General features: G+C 36.3%; 1 protein-coding gene across 1 annotated transcript; it reads right to left on the bottom strand.

Annotated features, from left to right (window-relative positions):
- Positions 1-8,490: 8,490 nt before the first annotated feature.
- Positions 8,491-14,601, bottom strand: LOC142631117 (protein SUPPRESSOR OF GENE SILENCING 3). Its single transcript, XM_075805201.1, has 6 exons — positions 14,401-14,601; positions 12,498-13,491; positions 12,029-12,323; positions 11,615-11,859; positions 10,868-11,016; positions 8,491-9,091 (listed from the first exon to the last, which is right to left on the bottom strand). The coding sequence occupies exons 2-6, from the start codon at positions 13,482-13,484 to the stop codon at positions 8,866-8,868; spliced, it is 1,902 nt and encodes a 633-aa protein (XP_075661316.1). The 5' UTR covers positions 13,485-13,491; positions 14,401-14,601; the 3' UTR covers positions 8,491-8,865.
- Positions 14,602-21,947: the final 7,346 nt, after the last annotated feature.

Below are 21,947 nucleotides of genomic sequence, written 5' to 3'. Positions count from 1 at the left end.
TGACTCCTCCTACTCCTTCTTCTTTAGTACAGAATCGTCGTTGGTCCTTTTGATCACTACTTTTCTTGAGTTTAAGAAAACTCCTTTTTTCTTAAATGGGTTTTTTTTTTCATTAATAGTATCCTCTCTAATAATCCTGGTATATAGTCTCGGCAAATGATCTTCTTTTTCTTTCTTTCTGCTTATATTTCCTATGTTATTTGAGATGATTCTCGTATCTTCTTGTTTTATTCCCCGACTCTGTAAGCCTATTCGCCGCCACTAAATATTGGATTCTTCCTTCTTTTCTTTTTTTTCTAATAGTCTAACTGCCATGGTAACCAAGATCCATAATATGAAAACAAAAATGAGAATTTGAATACGATACGAGATCATAGGCAAACGCAACTCCAAATTAGAATACGAGACAGGATTCCATCCATCAGTATGTAACCCCCGCTGCTCCCTTAGTGCTAAAATTTCTCTATATGCCTGGGTTTTCCCCCTTTGTTCGCGACCACAAAAAAAAGAATGGAATTGTAGTTTTGTTTTTCTAGTCCCATGAATCTCCTACGATTCCCCTCTGAACACCTACTCTACTAACTCATAACCTTAAAATCTTTTTTTTTTTTTTCTATAAGTTAGTCTAATAGATTAGCATTCCGCATTCCATTTGGAAAGCCTTTTCGCTTATGAGACTAACTCCAATGAATGCCACCAACAAGAAAGCTAAGTTTGCCGCCCTAGCCTTTCTAACCATTGGTTCCAGGATGACAACCAAAGACTAAAGCCCGATCCGAGCAAGATCGTCAAATGTCTACGCGTGGGGCCATTGTTGACACCCCTTGCATTCCAAACAATTGCAATTGTGGAAATTTTGGAAATAGAGTGGAGTGGGGCTTAGCCCCAAGTTTGGATTGTGCCCTAGTAGTCGCGCTCTTACCCAGGTGCTACCATTTGTTTGCCTTGTTCGGAGGCTCCGGTTTCAAATCTTTCTCAAAGATAGATGATTGTGGGTCCTGAGAGGAGCTATTGGATTCTTCATCATGATCATTGGAATGAATAGGCTTTGAGGACCTTCCTTCTAAGGAGAAAGCACGAACTTGTCTCTGTATGGCAACCACTAAAAAAAGATAGTGAACCTTCAGTTTATTGGATTCCGGGCCGGATGGATCCAGTGCATAATCCATAGGGGGTCTTGATTATCAACAAAATTTCTGCCAACTAGTTTCTCTTCCTGCTGTCCCCGTGAGGCAGAGCTACCGCCGGTATTAGGGGCTTCGTTAACCGAAGGCTATTTTCCAATAGCAAAATACTCCGGTTGTTGAAGAATAGGAGCTTGGGGATTGTTATCTAGTTCAAGCTCTTCGCCCTGAGGACCATCTTCAATGGTTTGCATGTAAGCAGCAGCAACATCTGAATCACAAGGGCTAACTTCAGTGGTAGAAGCCCTGACTTACTTAAAAGCTTCTGGATTGGTTGGGTCATTAGTATGAAAAAAAAAATCGGAGCATTATTTGCAGCTTCAGCCACACCAGCATTCACCTCAGCAGGTGCATTTTGAACAGTAGCCGCATTATCAGCAGCAAGCATCGTTTCAGTGGTAGGCGCTGCCCGTATTGGTAGCATTGGTTCTTGGAACATAGGCCATTCTCGTTGTGCTGACTACTCAGAGAGACTCTTTAGGAGTCAAAGTATCCGATTCGGCTTGCCTCTGGAAGCTCTATTTTGATACCTCAGCGGACTACTTGTTTGAAGCTTTCAATATCTTGTTCTCAATGACCGGATCTCGCACTTCCTTCCCCACCCACCTACCCTCTTTACCAGGTAAATTTCCCTCAAATTCAATGAGACAAGTCCCTTCTTTGCTATGCGAGACTGGCAACAAACAAGGCTTGTTGCCTTTTAGTAGTCAGGAAATGAGACCTCGTCAACTACTTAGTTTTCTGGACAAAGAGAAAGCACAACAACCTTGATTTGCGGCTTTGAACCGATTGGAGGGAGTTCTAACGATTGTAGCATAGGCCGAGCACTCTTCTCGATCCAATACAATTTTTGGATGCACTCTCGCCTTAAGTGGTTGAAACCTCTATGTGGAAAAGTTTCTTATTGCAAAATGAATGGCATTCTAGAAGCTCTCACTAAAACAAGGACTTCCTATATTGTACTAACAGTAGAGTTAGTGGACATAGGGCATGCCCCCCTCCTGACGTTCCCCTAGCGGGTGAACTACCAATAGCAATTGAAGCTCCTTATGCCCGGTTCCGTTCTCCCCTAAAAACAAAAGCAATTTAGCTACTAGTCCGAAAGCCAGAAGCCGAAGGCCAATGACACTAGCTAACTAGCTGATAGAGATGCCACAGCTGCTTCTTCTAGAAGAGTTGCAAAAGCGAATACCACTACATTAGCTACCTCCTTTGCTGATAGAGTGGCAGAAGGCGGGTACGACATTATACCTACCATTCCATCAGCAAAAAAGACCTTGACTTTTGGGGCCAACCACGCAATAAGAGCAGTTGCTGCATTGCCAGCATTGTTCTCATTATTAAAGTTACATAGTCACCGAGCAAGTCGAATTGCTTCCAGTTTAACCTTAAAGTCCTTCAACAAAACTACACCAATTATGCTTTATCTGACACATTGACCCCACGACACAAAGCAACAAATTAATCAGGAAAAAAATTTATGTTATGTAAAACCTAATCATTAATCAGTTTTCACTATCTATATAACCATCTTCAATTACTTATATATCATTGAATTAGACACCGAACCCAGTGAATCAGAAGACAAAGCCAGTCCCTTCTATTCTATAATTTGACATTCAAATCTCTTTTAATAGCATCCAGTAATTCAATGTGTATTAATAATTTACGGATTACAAAAATTATAAAATAATAATATAGTTTCCATAATATAAGATTCAGTGTGTACTAAATAACTTTTTCTATTTTATCTACAAACCAAGCACAACAAATAACCAAAAGAATAACATCGATAATACAAAGCTAAAGAGCAAATAATCTGAACAGGGCCAAGAATAACCAAGCATCTTAATAGAGCTAAGAATTCTGAATTGAAAAAAGCTAAAGAGAAAACAATACCTTGAATTAAACGAAAATATAATTTAAAAATATTAGTAAACCAAAGTGCTTCACAAACAGAACAAGGTAAGAGAGAAAATCCTATAATTATGTTGGTATTATGAAGACAATTATTAGTAATTTTATCTTATAAGGCCGAATGTATAGATAAAATCCTAAAATTATACAATTTTTTTTTTTTTTTGGTTGGTAAAATTCTTTATAACTTTATATAATTTTTTCTTTTAAAAATGGATATTTAATGACATTTATAAGGTATTTAATATTTCTTATAAGGCCATAAAAAAAACTAAAATTATACAATTTTTTTTTTATATCTCAAAAATATATTGTGAAATATGTTTAAATGGTACTAAATAGTTTTATTCAATCATTAATATAATACAAAAAACACAAACCAAGATATTTATATATAAAGCTCCACCAAGGAAATACATTTATTATAAATGAAAGATTTTTAATATATGAGACGTATATATGGATAGCAAGAGTGTAAATATTCATTAAGAAATTTTGTGGTTAAGTAGCTATGAAGTAAGGTGACCTTGATAACATTAGTAAGCCTCCTTCACACCCTTGATCATAAGATCCTAGGCATCCCACCCCAAATTTATGATCTTTGGCCGCATAGTTTCTTCTCAAACTCAATCTACTACCAATCTAAATCACACACAGATAAAACACAACAAAAAGAGGGGGGATCAATACAAACATCAATCAACACTGTAACACAGATAATTATATAAGTTTCACAGTTAAAGTAAATACAACCACTGATTCTCTCATCTACTGGGTTGTGTTCCTAGCAACCCTACAAAAGCAAAAAGGGGAAAGAAAAAAGCAATAAGAATACAGCACTAAGTTTTATAACCATGAACAAAAGAGAATTAAAGATATCAACTATTCCAATTATTTCTCTTTTGATGTTGGTTTTCCAACATGTTCTCAGGACCAAATAGAATAACAGAAGAATTTGAAAATTCCAAATGAAAAATAATATCAAACTAACTCATTTGCAACACAACTCACTATGAAATTCCACAATAGACATGTCAAACCAATTAATTAACAGAACTATATATTCTAACAGTGTAAGTAAGAACAATTACACTTATTTACTACCAACATGTTTGAGCAGTTAAGTAACAAAACTATACATTCAAACAATGTAAGTAAGAACTATTACAATTATCCAAAAAAAAAATCTTTCTTCGTTAAAAATCAAAACAAGGGCCAATCAAAATCAAATAAACCCATTTGCAAATCACAATTTCAATTAAAACCCACTATACAATTTCACACTTGCTATCAGATTTTTATTTTTTTAAAAACAAACAATTCAGCACTGTAATATATATATAGTGTACATCCAATGGTGACACACAACAAATAAGGATTTATTCACTGAGACCCATTATCAAACATCTACCAGGCACTATAACTGGTATTTCACTTTTTCTTTTCTTTCTTTCTTTTTTTTTTTTTCCTTTTAGGGACAAATTTCAGCTTTATAACAAAACGAAGACAGCCACTGTGGGGTGTTTGGTACATGTTTTCAAACAACAATTTTCAGTTTTTAAACAACATTACACGTATTTTCACACAATTTTTCACTAATACGTATTTCTATACATGTTTTCAAACAACATTTTTCAGTTTTTAAGTGCATATACCAAACACCCCTATATTTGCTTGTTTTCTTTTTTCTTTTTTCTTTTTTTTTACAAATTTTTTTTCTTTTTTCCTAAAAGGTAAATTGCTATATTGTCAATTACAAAATTACTTAGAGGGCATGATGAGACTTATATACAATATTATTTCACCAAGAAAAAGTCAAATTATATCTATTTTGGTCCAATAAAGTCTATTTCGGTCACATTCCGTCCAATTATATCTACTTTGGTCCAATTTGGTCCACTCGGTCAAATTTGGTCCCCTTCGTTCTATTTTGAACTATTTGGGTCTTAAATTGATTCTTTTTGTAGACTGTCTTTTCAAGTTTAGCTCAAGAATTCTTACTCTCTTTTTTTTCTTAATTTTTGGTTGAAAAGTATGAAATTTTATTATATTTGGGCTAAACATTTTAATTTTAAGTTAAAAAATTCAAACAACATAGAGATTATAAACTAGAAATATGAATATAAAAATGCAATAAAAATTATATATATTCAAAACTCTTGTTCAAACCACCTCAGTCCTATTAGGTCCATTTTGTCTTCATCGGTTCACTTTGGTTCTATTTGTTCTACGTTGGTCTTATTGGGTCTATTGAAACTAAAAAAAAATTACTTTATAAAAAGTTTCATATAGGTCCATGCATCTACACGGCAACTGTGGATTAAACAATAGTATGGGTTCAAAAGCATGGTCATGTATGGTTGGTTATGTATGGTCATCTACAAAAGGTTGATTAGCCTATACTAAAAAATAAAAAGTATAATAATAATGAGAGCCATGTGAATGGTCTGCTGCCTAGTACCTATGAAAAGCAAAAGACGGAAACAAATCAAGTAAAACAAAAACAAAACAAAAACAAAAAACAAAAAAAAAACTGAAAAGTGAAAGGGAAGTGGGAAGTGGCACAACCTGAAAATAAGGAACAAGGTTTCATGAAAGTGGCCCTGAAAAGTTGAAAAGTCGGGATGTCACAAGCTAAAAAGAGTGAGTTTAAAAAGCAACGAGTAAAATAATTTTTTTTTAGTCTGGGTAATTTTGGCAAAAATACTCTTGAAATCACTAGAATGATCAATATACCCCCCAAATCACCAAAATTACCAAAATACCCCCAAAATCACAAAAAGTAATAAATAAATAAACAAAAACCTCTTAATTGAAGAAAATAGCCTCAAAATCTCTAAAATGACCAAAACACCCCTAAAACGGCTAGAATGAGCATTCAAATCTCGATACATTGTAAATAACCAAAATGCCCCAAACATCTAAAATGATTAAAAAATAAACCTCAACATCGCTAAAATGACCAAATTGCCCTAAAATCGTCTAGAATGACCAAATAAACTTGAAACCGACCAAAATACCCCTAAAATCTAAAAAGTGAACAAAATACTCCTGAAACCTCAAATGATAAAAAATGCCCACGAAACTTCTAAACTGACCAAAATAACTAAAAACCTATAAAATGACCCAAAAAAGTACCCAAACCTCTAAAATGACCAATATTTCCTTGAAATCTGTAAAATGACCAAAATACCCACTAAAATGGTCCAAAAAATCCTAAAACCTCAAAAATGACCACAATACCTCTAGAACCACTTAATGACACAATATAACCCAAAATTTTTGGTTATTTTGAAGGTTTCAAGTATTTTAATCCCATTTATAATTTTCAAAGTTTAAAGGTTTCAGGATATTTTGTTCATTTTAGAGGTTTCAGGTTTTTGTGCTCATTTTAGAGGATATGATGTCATTTTGGTCATTTTTGCAATTTTGGGGGTATTTTAATCATTTTACGGGTTTTAGGGTATTCTTGATCATTTTAGCGATTTCGTGGTATTTTTTTGTCATTTTAGAGGTTTTAAAGTCTTTTTGCTCAGTCTAGAGTAATTAACGGCATTTTGGTCATTTTGTGATTGTGGGGGTATTATTTTAATCCTTTTACAAGTTTTGGGTATTTTTGGTCATTTTTACTGGTTTTGAGGTACTTTTGGTCATTTGAGAGGTTTCGGGATAATTTGATCATTCAAGTCGATGTATTGTTGGTTCCAAATTTCTGGGGCATTTTGTTCCTTTTAATGGTTTCGAGTGTTGGGGGGGGGGGGGGAGGGTAATTTTTGGTCATTTTGGTGATTTCAGGGGTATTTTTATATTATGGTTTTAGGATTAATTTCGCCATTTTAGAGGTTTTAGAAGTATTTTGGTCATTTTTTAGGTTTCGAAGGTATTTTGGTCATTTTAGTGGTTTCATAGTATTTTTCATCATTTTAGAGGTTTCTCGAGGTATTTTCATCATTTTAGTGGTTTCGAAAGTATTTTGGTCATTTTAGAAGTTTCGAGAATTTTTTTTTTTGGTCATTTTTCTGGTTTTAGGATATTTTCTGTCATTTTAGAAAAATCAAGGTATTTTTGCTCATTTTAGATGTTTTGGGGAACTTTGGTCATTTTATAGATTACATGGTATTTTGGTCATTTGAGAGGGCCGACCTTGTGAGCTCTTGGTGTTACAGTGAAGAGAGAGGGATTTTGAGATTAGAGTGTAAGAATTTTTTTTTTTTTTTTTTTAAGTTGATGAGGTTGAAGAATAAGAAAAAGAATTAAATAGATAATGATTATCATTTTTTTAAGAAATGATTTTAAATTAAATTAGATTTTAGTTTTTTCTTTAAATTTAATTTATTTTTTATTTAAATTTTCTAATATGGCTTTTAAAAATAAAATAAAAAATGCCAAATAAAATATTTTATTAGCCATGTCAACATTTTACTGTACAAACATGGCGTTCTGTTTGTCATATATGCATTTTCTGTTAGTGGATTGATGACACAGAACAAAATGAAAATGATTTTTTCTATTTTCAGATACTGAAGTAGGCGCAAAATCAATTTAGGAATCAAAATGATATTAGACCCTAAATGTAAAGATCAAAAATATATTTTCGCCTAACACTCACACAGCCAGTCAGCCATAGCCTTCACCGGTCACAACACATGATAAAATCCACAATTCAACAAATGCCTAAATAAAAATTGAACAGAATACTACATGAATTTATTCACAAACAATAAAACTGCAAAAATAATACTCCCTCAATCCTCAGCCCCAAATCAACCAAATTGTCCTGAATAGAAAATCCTCAATTCATAAACATAATTCCTCCACAAACACACAGAATCAAGGCAAAATCAAATTAACATATCTTTTTTGTAACAAAAATTATTGCAAAGTTACTTCACGTTCCCGCCCAACAATGTAGTCTCCAAAAATCCATCCTATTCCCCAGAAGGAATTATGGGGCCTTCTTGACTCGCACTTATCTACCATCCCACATGAAAATTTTGAAACCCCAGATAAAAAAAAAAAAAAAAACCACTCCTGTTCAAGTAGTCCACAGTTTAGAGCCCCAACACCCACACGATAAAGACCGGCCCCAATAATCTCAAGAGTCAAGAGTCAAGAAAAGACTACTCATTCTATTTACCCTCCCAAATTCTCACAATCCCTCTCTCCCAGAAGACACAAAAGTCCTCACTTGCCCTCTCTCCATAAATTCACATCACCAAACTCAAACCAAATAAACAACTTTCTTATTTATTAAAATTTTAAATAAGTAATAATTTTACAGAACTGAAACTGCTCTTTCCGCTGGAGCAATGGAGGTACAAAAGGTGGCCATCGATCATGGCCATTGATGTATTGTGTATACTTATATTAAACAAATGACAGAATTTGCGCAGGTTAACAAAGATTCATGCTTAGTCCACTGCAAATCGTACCATAGTTATGAAAAACAAAATAAAACAAAGCAAGTTTAAAAAAAAAAGGTTAAGGTCTTTTACATTCCAACTCATTGCTCATACTATAATATAGAAAAGATCAAACTTCATAACCTTCGAACCATCATCAGTACCAAAACAACTGGTGCAATTGACCATCAGACACGTCTATAGTAACTACCATAAGCTACTTTCTTTTGCCTGTTCCTATCTTCTAGTATATATACTTTGATAGTATCATTCGTCCAAGGCAAAAGTTAATAGTCGTAATACTATCACAAAATTCTAAAAATATTACGCAAAATGTGAGTAGTTCTCAAAATAGTATCATGTCAGATACCATTGCCAGTGTTGGTATGGGGATGTGGGGAGTACTGGGACATAAGCTGGGCTAGTTCAGCATCGAACTCTTTTTCCACCTCTACTTCTTCCTCCCAGTGCCTCTTCTTCATTGCAGCTATTTTCTCTTCATGAATCTTAACTAGATTGTCTCTCTGAGACACAAAAACTTCCATCTCTTTGTCTTGACACTCGATGAATTTTTCAATTTCTTCCGCCCTGTGTTAAAATAACAGAAAACACAAACATGTAATGAGTAACAAACATTTAAAAAGAAGCGATAATAAAAGCACTATCTTAGATTTTAATAGTATAAAAACCTGCACATTATAGCAACCGCATCAGAGGTTGCAAAGTGCAAAAATACAAAAAGTGGTTAATTTTACACATTTTAACCAAAAGAACATCCACATCAGCACTTGCAAAATTGTGCATAAATACAAAGTGCTACAGTAACTGTGCATATATGCACAATTACTGTAGCTTTTCTATTCGTTATTTTAATATTATCTTTATATATTATAAAAACATATTTCACTCTTTTTCTCTCCTCTAACCTGAGCAACACCAACACCTCTCAGTGCTCTCTCCCTGTTTCATTCATGTCCTCTTCCTCTCATATTCTCTCTTCGTCCGCTTCTCTCAGCTCTTGCTTTTGCTCATACTCATCACCACAGGAAAGAATGCGATCGGTTTGGGGGGTTTTGTAGCCCAGTGCGGAGGGTGGATCAGCTTGGAGTTATCTCTATTGACAGATTTTGGGGCAAATTTCTCCAAAATGGTATGGGTTTTTCTCATTGAGATTTTAGGGTTTTGTTTTCTTTGGCTGAGTAAGATTCTTGGAAGTTTCTCTAAACTAATTTTTTAGGGTTTACTGTTAGTTCAAGCCTTAAAAATGATGTAAATTAAAAGATTGTTCTACTCTAAAATTTTGAGTTCCAGAAACTCAATAAACGTGAACCTATAACTCAAGTGAGGGAATGAAAGTGTTCATTTTGGGACTCATTGGGATTCTGTTTGTAGTGTGTTATGACTCTGTCTTGTTGTTGATGTCTCTGTCTCTGTCTCTGTCTTGTAGTTGTGGTTTGTTATGACTCTGTTTTTTAATGCCTTGGTTGATGTCTTTGTGCTGCACGTTTTGGATTTGTACAGATACAATTCAAGGCTTTTTATTTACAATAGAATTTGTAATAGAATTCGTTCAAGGCCTTTTTTTAATAATAGAATTTGTATAGGTACAAAATTTAAAATACAAGAGTGTTTGAAATACAAGAGTACTGTGAAATACAAAGGTATTTGAAGTGGTAACAACTCTATCCTATCTTATCACAATCCTAGAGTTGTTAGGATTTGTATCTTGTATTCTATGTTATCACCTTCAAGTGGTTTCTTCATTGCTCTCTTATCCATTAATTGTGGCTCTTGTTTTGTTGAAACATCAAGAATTTTAATTCAGATCCATGAGTTGGTGGCTGTAGTTTAATTTCTTAATGCAAAATTGAAAAAAACCGACATTTTTTATATGGACTTTCAAAGTAATGATGTTTTTATTACTTGGTTAATAGATTTGTGCCTTCTTGGCTGCTTTGTTTGACCTTCTCGGCTGCTGTGCTTATCTCACACTTGATAGTGTTAACAATCCACCCACCAGTGGGTCACTATTCGGCGGTACGGTGGGCGGCAAGACCAATCCGGCGGCGTTTGTAGGAGCCACTATTTCGGCGGTTCAAACATCAGACCTCCACCACAAGCGGCTCCACTAGCCAAGCCAGTGGTGTTGGTAGTTTACTTAAAACTTAAGTTTAAATTAAAAAAGTATGACCATTAGGTAAAATAATAAAAAATTGATGAAGAAAGAAAATTTTATTGAAATATCTTGTAAATAAATAAACTTATGTGATTGTTTTGAAAAAGTGATTGCTAAAAAAAAAAAAAGTAGGTTCTTATGCTAAAATGGACAGAATAATTTACACGGACAGGTGCAGTTGCTCTTACCTGCGCTTTGCATCTGATGAATTTGCATTTAACTGCTTCACCTTCTCGCGTTCCTCCTGCTGCATCCTCTCAAAATTTTCTTCCTTTTCATCCCTTGATTCGCGAATTATTTTGAGCTGATCCTCGTAAAACTGTTGTTGCTGGTCCATCTTCATATAAAAATAAAAATATTAAAACACCGAGCCAAATTGAATTAATGTTCAAAACATGGAGAGATATCAAACGGTCAAGAAAAACACAGACCAGAAAAAGGCTAGCAAGCTTTCCATCTAACTTGGAAATAAATTAATTAATTGATTAAAAAAAAAAAGAACCAGGATATAGCGTTTCTGAATAGAGCAAAACAAAAAAGTCTACCGTAGTTAATGTAAATACAGTCAACCAGCATTTTCTTTGCTCAAAGGATATCATAAAATAATATACCTAGAGTCATCCTATCTAGAAGAACATAATTGATAAGTTATGCACCTAGTTAATGATTTCTAGCTGATTGACCTATCCCTATGTTAGAAATAATATACCTACAGAGTCATAAAAAATAAGCGATACCAACAAGTCAAAAACAGAACATATTTACAAAGTTTGTGACCTCTACTTTAGATGTCATTTCAAGAACAAACTATGATACCAAGTGCTTTTTTCATGGTCCATACCATACAGCACAAGAAGGCAGGATCTAACAACTGTAGCAAAATATACTAGTTTCCATCTTAAACCGTAAAATTTTCCTGCAATTGGGAGTATTACCTCTTCCTTGTTCTCTTCATGCTGCTTGTTGGTTCTTTGTCTCACAATACGAATTTCCTCCTGTGTTTTGCGCAGCTTCTCACTCACAATTTCAAGAGATTCTTCAACAGTTTTTGAATGCCTTCGTTCCTTCACAACTTTGTTCTTCAAATAGACAAGTTGCTGATTGTCCTCACTCATCTGCCTGATTTGCTTCACAACCATCTCCTGATACGACCTCATTTCATACTTGAGCTTTGATTTCTCTAATCAATCATAATTCTTAAAGCATGTCAGAGGCAACTACACACCACATCAGCATAGTTATTATTCACAAAGAAGAAAAATAGTAAAAAGAAAAAACATTATGCATTTTAGGTTTATCACAAGTCTTCAAGGTATTTGACTGATGAGAGAGAGAGAGAGAGAGAGAACCTTTGGTATGCTCATTGAATATATCCAAATCTTCTTTCACGGCCATGTAGCCGTAAAGCTGGCGATTGCCACCTGCTGAAAACCTGACACGGTTACGCTCCCAAGCATTCCTGTCAGTTCCTTGCCCAGCAAAATGCTTGTGTAGGCGCTCAGCCTCTAAATAGCCCCTTGCAGATGCCTCAAAAATCAGGAGACTCATCCCACGGTGCCCCTGTGGTCCATATGCGTGTCGCGCCTTCACAGCATCATATGAGCTAAAATAGTCAAGCAGCTCCTGGTTTCCCATGCCTACCCACTGCCACATTTGACAAGTAAAATTAAAGCATAAATCATATCAAACAATCTCAATAAAAAGGAACAAGTTTACCTCCAAACATATTGGACAAAAGATAGTGGGTTGAAAATGCATATGTGATGACAATATCTTGGATATTAATTTGCAAATGCAGACAAGATAATATGATTGTACCTTGTCTTTCTCGTCTTGTTCAAGCTTTGTATTCATGATTACAACCATGGGAGGCCAGACTATTTCATGATCTCTCTCGTCATCTTTCAGACCTTTCCATCTACCAAAAGCCTCTCCAGCTGGAACGACTGAAGTTCCCCTAAGGCGCAACTCTTCTTCCAATATTTCAGCCAACTCCCTATGCATTTTCACTCTTTTCGACCCTTTTGTTTTGGCGTGTGTCATCAGGGGCTGCAAGCCTCGATACCAGTCAATAGCACCAGGACCACCTTGACAGGCAGGACAGTGCCACTGCCTTGCTGGGTCGTTTATGTCCTCAATGGACAAGTCATCCAGAATGCTAAAAAACTTCTTGAACCAACTGCTCTTCTTCCGAGTGTTATGACTCTTTTCACTCGCATCAGAATCAAATTCATCACTAAGTAAATCATCATCACTATCATCAATTTCATCAGAGAGGTCCTCATCATCCTTCTCCCCATCACTGTATTCATCCTTTTGCTGGCCATCCTCAGAACCCTTGGATTGCGCGGAACCAGCTACAGAATGCCAGTTCCATCCACTCTGCAATGGAGGCCCAATTACAGGTTGTTGGGGGGGCTTGTAGTTGTTATCGAAACACCTTGTGGAGGAAGATTGGGGCCTCGCAACATATCCCCTTCCAGCAGGTCGCCTAGAATCACCCGCTTGTGATGGCCAGGTATTTCCTGACCCCCTTCCAGCTCCTCCACCATTACCCCAGGTGCCTTGTTTTTGAACCGTATTTGGATTCGGATTTCCCCACCCTCTAGAATTAGTAGTAGCAGTAGCATTATTATTATTATTATTATTATTATTCTGAATAGCTCGTTTTGCAGTACTGCTTCCAGCTCTGTTCTTAGGCTTCCTTGCATAAACCTCCCATTCACCATCATCATCTTGCCCTGAATTCAGATTCATGTCTGCCACTCCATGACTCAACTGCTCTGTGTTTTTACCTGAACTCATCTTTTGGCTGCAATTATAAAAATAAATCAACTTTACTAAGAAATTTGCACTTTATTCATAATTTTACCCCAGAATATTATTTTCAACAAATATTTAAACAAAGAAGTTTCGAATTTTTTTCTTGTTCAATAAAAATCAGACTTTTCCTTAAGAAAACAACAAAAGGAAAATTAAATTAAAATAATAATAATAATAATAGTAATATTGCAGCAAAAACCACACAAAAGAGTATCAATTGACACTGAATATAATGCCCCACCAAGTTGAATTTTACAGATCATTTTAAGAGCGAACCACACATGAAAATGCAGTATTTATTAACTCCTTTTTTTTTCCTTATGCTTTCTCAGAATCCAAACAGAGCATTAAGGGACATATACACAAAACAAACTCATATCTTACCAAAAACAAAGGGGGAAAATTTTGAATACCCATAAATGGCTTGGACGAACACCAATTTTTACCAAAAATGAACTCGAAATACCATCAATACATCCATTGCACACAGATCCAACTGTATAAAACTAAAAAGTAAAGATTTTTAACTTCTAGAGAACGAGAGAGTTCAAATTTTAGAGGGAGAAAGCACAAGTTTTAGCTTAAGAAGAAACCCTAGGTTTCGCGAAAACGATACCGATCGTCCATTGCACATACACTACAATCAACAAGCAAACATGTTGGTGCTACATGCACATGCATACACACAAAGCGCATATACATACACACAAAATGTATATTCAGTACGATTATTTGAAGCGAGAATCAGAAAATCAGTTCAAGCTAAAGAAATAGTAATGCATCAAGAGCAAAATGCAAGAAACCTGAACGTAGTGTACGGAAAATAGGTTTTAGTGTGTGTGAGACTGTTAGAGAGAGAGAGAGAGAGAGAGAGAGAAGAGAGTATGGGAAGCAATACCTGTGGATCGCAACCGATCGTCGGTGGAGGATGATCGGAATGCCGGGAATAGCGAGGTTCTACGAGAAACTCGCCGGAGATTGAGAGTCACGCGCGGAGGGTTTGAAATGAAAGCGCAGGAGAGAGAGAAAAAAACAAACACAGAGAGAGTGTGTGTGTGGGTGATGCGAAATGCGTGCAGAGTGAGGCTTTTGACGAGACGAAGACTAATGGATTTTGTTTTATTTTTATAGACTGCTACTTAGTCCTCAAGTCTCGGGCCCCAAATTTTTATTCAATTTGGTTTTTTTTTTTCCCTGATATTTGCTTTTCCAAACTTTCTCAGTAAGTTTCCAATATTTTTTTTTTTTAAAGATAAATTACACCTTAAAGTGTGAACATTTAGATTTTATACTTAAGAGACCGTTTGGATCCAGCTTCTTCTAGCTGCGTCCACGTTTTATTATTTTTTTTTTTCAACGCGTGTTTGTTATTGTTTATTGGCTATGAACAATGATTTTAGGCCAATGAACAGTAACTTCTAGAATGAATAGTATTTTTTACCCCTTTAAAAATTATTTTGCTACAGTGTTTTCAGTTTTCAGCAATAAGTTCTATCCAAACGGACTCTTAATGTTTAGAATTTGAACTTCACCTGAAGTTTTATTTTATTTGCATTAACAATCTCTCTTATCAATATTCTATATTAAAAGTGTATTTAGATATCGCTTATTACTAAAAACTGAAAACTCTGTAGTAAAATAATTTTTAAATGTGTAAATAGTACTGTGGAATCTATTTTTAAAGTTATTTTTGGTGAAAAAGGTAATTGCGGGTCCCGTGAACAGTGCACGAGACCCACCATATTTTGGCCAAACGCAGACGCATAGGAGAAAAAGCGCAATCCAAACGAATACTAAGGGTCCGTTTGGATAGAACTTATTGCTGAAAACTGAAAACACTGTAGCAAAATAATTTTTAAATGTGTAAATAGTATTGCGGGACCCATGTTTGATAAAAAATTGTCAAAAACGTACATGAACAGTGCGCGCACAGTACGCGCACAGTGCGCATAGTGCGCGCACAGTACGCGCACAGTGCGCGCACTGCGCGCTTGTCCCCCACAGCAGAAGAAAAAAAAAAAACAAAAAAACAAAACGCAGACGCAGCCCATAATAAGCTGGATCCAAACCAGCACTAAGTGCCCCATAAATTTGTCACGTGTATTTAGTTTATCCAATAAACTAATACAATATTATTTTTGCAACCTAAAAAAAATGAATAATTAAATAATTAAAAATGAAATGACATAAAAAAAATGGCGTGACATCATTTTATTGGATGAACTAAATACACATGGTAAGTGTAAGGACACTAAAAATAAAGGCTAGAGTCCACCTAGAATAGTGGTACATTGTCCTTCAAATCAAGAAACAATAAATTTTTAAGAGAGTGGGTCTTTAACTCAAGTGCAATGTAAAAGTAAGTCTAAATCTAAGGTTGCTGAATCTAAAGTAACAGATAAGTGCACTTAGAACAATAATTGAGGATAATACCCTCCTCGGGTGGGTCCGAGGCTCAATCTTTTATAAATAAGTTAAGCTCCTGTTCTTTACAAGGTAATCCACAATTCTCTCACTTGTTTCTTTTTTCTTGGAGATTATTCATCCCCTTTTTCTTGGAGGTTCCCTTCCTTTTATAGTCCTTTTCCTAGCATTCTAGCCCTCCACTTGTACGTTTCAGGTGATCCCTTAGGATACTTGTCCCATTAGGACCCTTCTAGAGGTGGTAGAGAGAATTGTTAGTTGTGATGTTACTGTTCAAGAGTCATTTCCTCATTAATGTAGCTGGTTAGGTGGTGCAAAGTATTGTATGCAGAGGTGGGAAGTTTCTTCTTCAAGAAGCTTTCTCTTACCACCCTCACAAGTCTCGTTTCCTCCCATTACTATCTTTTCCCTTGACCTTGGGCTTCAAAAAGGTGTCAGTCATCCTTTGGCTCTCTTGCTTTCTTTGGGTAGGCACAGTCCTTTGAGTTGGCCTATCTTTCTTCGCTTGGATTGGACAAATTTGTCCTCGAATTGGGCTCTTCGGTCCTCGACTCCACCATAATAGCCCCTTAAAACCTTGCTCTCGAGAGATACTCTAAGAGCGAGGTTTTAGTAGAAGGTGGGAGGGTTGTCACGTGCTAATCGCATTCCCACATGGGGACGTTGTTTCATCTGTCTTGTGAACGCTCCTAACGCTTCGGTATCCACATCGCTACAAGTACTGCATCAGGCAACTATTTGTCCCCCCACGGTCTACAGTGCAATGGTGATCCATCAGCCCAGATTTCTTAGGATTAATGAGCAGGAAATTTATCATCCATTTCCTATCCCTATACATAGGGGAAGTAGGAGTAATTTTTCCCATTTACATAATTTTGTAATTTTCCTTTGAAGTAGCAGTCCGATGAGATCTTCCATTAGAGTTCATAAGTGCCTTTGGCCCTTTACCCATCATTATAAAAGGAATTCTTTTTTTCTTTCTTCCCTTTTTTATTTTTACCTAATAGGATTACATGGGTAGGTTTGCTAAGTTAGTTGATACTTCGGAGGTTATGGCCACCTTTAAGGCTAAGTATAGGATCCCCGAAAACATAGAACTACAACATTGTGAGTTAGGAGAGTGACTTATAGGTAAACCCCCATGGGGCATTAGTTATCCCCATGATTGTCTTTATTGAAGGCGGAATGGAGATTCCTCTGGATAAAGTAACAAGGGATTTCCTTATTAATTTTAGGCTCTCCCCTACCCAATGCTCTCCCAACCTTTTTAGGGCCATTAGTAGTGTGGATATGATAAACTGAAAAATGGGGACCAACCTCACTTGGCACGACGTGAACTGTGTTTACAATTTCCAAAGGGGGAAGGATACGGGTTACTATTTTAAGTGTAGAGTTCCCTCTGTTAGATTGATTTCTTGTATTCCCGAGTCCAATAAGGATATGGACAAAGACTTCCTCATCATCTTGGGTCAATGACATGATGGTTTGCACTACCCTACCCAAGATGGGGAACTAGGTGGGGTACTCGAGGACTTAGAATAACTAGAGTACCTTCTTCCTTTAGCTTCTTTTATTTTCAATTCTTATCGAACTAGTTTCTTTTACAGACAAGTTCCACATAGCTCCAAATCGCAACTTGGTTAGTTTCGCGGAGCTGAATAGGATTTTGCAATCCGAGATCTTTCTCCACCTAGACGGGCAGCTTCAGGTAGTTCACGTGATCCTCAGGTTCAAGCCCATTTCTAAATGCTTCCAATCCCCTAAGCATGTAATCAAAGCCAAAGATATGAGGTTTGCACTAATTGACGTAACTGTCCTCAAATTTTTTACCGAACCTCCTCCACTAAGCACTTAAGACATTAGGCTACTTGCTCAGCTTATGGCTAAGCTCCTTTACTCCCATGAGAAGACAATCCCTTCCGACAAGGAGCGGGAAGAACCAGTCTCTGAACCCACCCAAGCTGACACAGAGAGAGAGAGTTTGAAGTATTCTACCGAGCTAACTTTGAGGAGCCTCCCGAGCCCAATCGTTGTCCTCGCGTTATTACTTAAGTCAGCACTAGCCAAGAGGCTATTGATATCCTTAAGGAATGGTGGTCGAAGAGAAGACGCCCGACCTCCTGGCACTACTTACTGCCCATGCTAGGGGAAATGCCTCGCAGTGCCAATCGTCCATCGGCCACCTATTTCTATCCCACCTCATCCCTTTGCCTTGGAAGCAACTGAAAAGAAGAGGAAATGAGGAAAATAGTCTGGAAAGGAGAGTTTAGAGGAGGGGAAATACCCCCGACCTCCCAACAACTGCCTTCTAAGAAGCCTAGACTTACGAGGGCTTAGTAAAAGAATGACCCATCTGAAGGGGCTGGCAAAAGCGCTGAAGGGGAGCAACATGTCAAGGCCACCATCTCGAACCTTGCCTTTGTGCTTAGCACAGGGGACCCCCTCACATCAAAGGAAACTTTGAGGGATGCCCGGAAGGGCAGATTTAGGCTAGTTTTTAAATTTTTGAGAAAGCTTTGCTCCTTCCCTAAGACATGTAGGATCTGAAGAACATGAGGAAATGCGAGGTGCTTCTCTCGCTAAAGAGGGACCTTGATTTATTCATATCCCTAGTGCTAAGACCTTAACGCGCACATTTTTTTTATAGGCTATGTAGGCATCCTTTTGTGGTCGAGGAATGGGTTAACTATGCTCTTCTAAGTCCCGAGAGGTGAAAAATAAGTTGGCGATCTTAGAGAAGGTCTTGGATAAGGTAGAGAAGAAGTATAAGGATTCTGTCTTCCACCTGGCCGAGGCTAAAAGGGGGCGCAAGAGTGCTGAGGCTACCTTGGGAGGGGTAGAGAGGTAGGCCGTGGAGTTACAAGTTTTACTGAAGAAAACCAAAGCGTAGCTAACCTCGGCAAAAGATCAAATCAAGCTTTAGATAAAGGAGCTAGAAGGTAAGGATGCCAAGAAAGGGAAGGCTGAGCAAGCCACATACGATGCTAGAATGAACAAGACAGCCCAAAATCTGACTGCCCAGCTTCGGGATATTGCTCGGGCCTTCTGCCTCGAAGTATAAGGGGAGGATCTAAATGCAACGGGAGTAGATGCTAGCTAGGACCTTAAAGGGCCCTCTAGTGTTTATTATCCCCCTACCCTTCGCATTGCTCCCATCCCTACTCCCCTAGTGCCTAGTTCTACTCCTGCTTCCTCGGCACTGCAACCTTTAGTTGCTTCATCTACCGAGCCATCTGCTGAGAAAGAGAAGCAAGGCCTAATACAAGTAGTGGAGTTGGAAGCTTAGGAGGTCGAGGAAGGTGTGCAGCCCTAGGGTAAAGATAAAGAGAGAGAAGAAGGCTGCTGAATAGTTCTATTAGTTAAGGACTTAGGCAAATTTTGTAACAGGTTAGATCTAGTAGTTGCTCTTTCTTTTTCTTCTACTTCTGACCCTTTTATAAAAAGATCTCCAAGCTTGAATGAATGGATCCAAATTTTTTTTTTATGACAATCTTGTTTTACTTACACAGTTACTTTTTGCTTCGCAACCTATTGCATATATATAATTTTTATATATATTAACTTCACTTTCTTTTTAACACTCCTTTGATTGAAAAGTATGATCCAAAGATTGTTAAGTCACCAAAATCCTGATTAGAATCTAATAGATTTTCCTAAGGATAGTTTACCCTAGGCTAGCAACTTGAGGAATGGAACATAATCGAGGTTCTGTTTAACACTTAGCTAATTCAATAAGAGTTAAATTATCCAAGGTATGTGACCCGAGGGGTTGAACATAACCGAGATTCTGTTTAACACTTAGCTAATTTTTAATAAGAGTTAACCAAGATTTTGTTTAACACTTAGCTAATTCTAATATAAAATAGGACAAAATGTTAGGATGTGTGCTCTTAAATCCTATTGTATGATGCTATGTATGACATTAATTTTGTAATTAATAAAGTTATTTTATTATTATCTAAAAATAATGGTAACATGAATATTGGGTCATTATCATATAGTCTATGAGATGCATAGTATATGATTTATGTGAAAAGTCACAAAAGATATAAATAACAAGTTCTTTGTAAACTTAGAATTTTAATTCGTAGTCGGTGATGAAATTGGGCATTTTATCTGCGAAGACTATGACATATAAACTAAGATGTTTTGTCTTAATCATGTAAATAGAGATTTCTAATTGGTATGTTGATATGTTTTAAGAGTTAAAACATATGGAACTGGACTGTTGTGAGATTTATTATTCTTCTAATGACTGTCAAATGAATAATAAATCTCACGACTTCTATTTACATGAACTCTTAATCTCAAGAAAATAATGGACTTGATCAGGAAGTGTAGGTTGCTTTGATATATCAAGAGTGAGATCTAAAGTAACGATCAAAACCTCAGTATGTTGGGCGACCACATTTAGTGTTGATGGAACATATATTCTCAAGATGGAATTCATAGTCTCTTAACGGAGATATAAAATATTCTTTTAAGATAAAGTTTAATAGATTTGGTTATTCAGAGAGTTAGACCTAACCACTTTAGTAAGGAGTTACTAAAGTATATATTTATGGAATTGGATTTTATAAATGTATGATGAATAACTTAAAAGATTAATCTAGGTACTCAAGGAATTAAGATGTAGTAATCTTCAAAGTAGCAGTCTACCTTCATGACTTTGTATTTCTACGAATATTTTATGAAGGGGTTACATGTACAATAAAGTTTTGGGATATAATTTATAAATAAAGCCTAAAGTGCAACTATATTTATTTAGTGTGGTATTAAATCTAATTAATGGTAACTTTGGACTTATCAAGAGTTAACAAAAAAGCCTAAGACCCATTGGAGCTAGTGTCTTATTGGTCCCCTTTGGCCCCACTCCAAGCCACACACTTAAGCCCAATTGGAAAGGCCCAAAAAGCCAGCCTAATTAGATAATTAGTTAGATACAAAGGGAGACACATACATAATTTTAGAGCGAGTGTGACACTATTATGAAATGGTGTGTATGTGTGAGAGAAAGCCACTCTCTAATACTCCATTGGAAATTGATTGAGAGACCACACTTCTTGGATGTTAGTAGAATTGGAGTGAAGATTAAAAGTGTTTCCAAGTTCTTCTAATCTTTGTTTTGAAATTCACTGCTTCAAGGTACGTTTTCTTGTTCTTAAATTTTGAAATTACATAGTGTATGTTATCAATCGCGAATGAAGTAGATTCGTTAATTTTTCGCTGCGTATGTTTTGTATGAGATACAAACTGATGGGACTGACGAACTCACATTCTGTAGATGACATCACACTCGTCCACCTCAACAAAGCATGGACAAGCACAAATAAATCAATAATAAAGAACACTTAATACCTCAGGCAATTACCGATCAAATGGCAAACCGTTGGAATCTCATTAAATTCCATAATCATGAGACTGGGGTGTTACGAGAAGAGCATTAAAACCACAATCAAGGTCCCAACGGCTAGAAACCCCCAAAGACTATATATATATACACGATCATTAGAAGCACAGAAGGTACACAACTCCAACCTCAAAGACATACTTTTACACTTCTCATTTTATTCCAAAAGGATTTCTAATCACTAACTTAAGCATTGGAGATGTTGTGACTGGCACCACACCAGTGTCCATTGTTGGAAAATTTGGTTTTGTATTTCATACAAAACACACAGCGGAAGTAACAAACATGGATCTATTTTATTCATAACTGACAACATGCACCATGTAAATTTTAGAATTTAAGAACAAGATAGCGTACCTTGGTATGGTGAAATTCAAAAAAAAAATTAGAAGTACTCGGAAACACTTTTAATCTTCACTTCAATTCCACTTTACGCCCAAGATGTGTGGTCTCTCAGTCAGTTTTCAAGGGAGAATGATAGAGTGTCTCATTCTCACATGCACACCATTTCACAATGATGTCTCTCTTCCTTATTTTCTCTTCTTATAAAAAATTATGTATGTCCTCCCTTTACAACTAACAGATTATCAATTGGGCTGGCCTATTGGACC

This window comes from Castanea sativa, chromosome 4 (assembly GCF_040712315.1).
Source record: "Castanea sativa cultivar Marrone di Chiusa Pesio chromosome 4, ASM4071231v1".
Taxonomy (NCBI): Eukaryota; Viridiplantae; Streptophyta; class Magnoliopsida; order Fagales; family Fagaceae; genus Castanea; species Castanea sativa.
Note: the sequence above shows the minus strand (reverse complement) of the source record. Positions and strands in the feature narration are given on the sequence as shown.

Excerpts from the sequence above, each read along its gene's own strand:
- LOC142631117 (XM_075805201.1), bottom strand. The coding sequence starts at position 13,484 with ATGAGTTCAGGTAAAAACACAGAGCAGTTGAGTCATGGAGTGGCAGAC. Across the intron at positions 11,860-12,028 it reads ATTCAATGAGCATACCAAAG|AGAAATCAAAGCTCAAGTAT; the intron begins GTTCTCTCTCTC and ends ATGATTGATTAG. Across the intron at positions 9,092-10,867 it reads TCATCAGATGCAAAGCGCAG|GGCGGAAGAAATTGAAAAAT; the intron begins GTAAGAGCAACT and ends ATTTTAACACAG.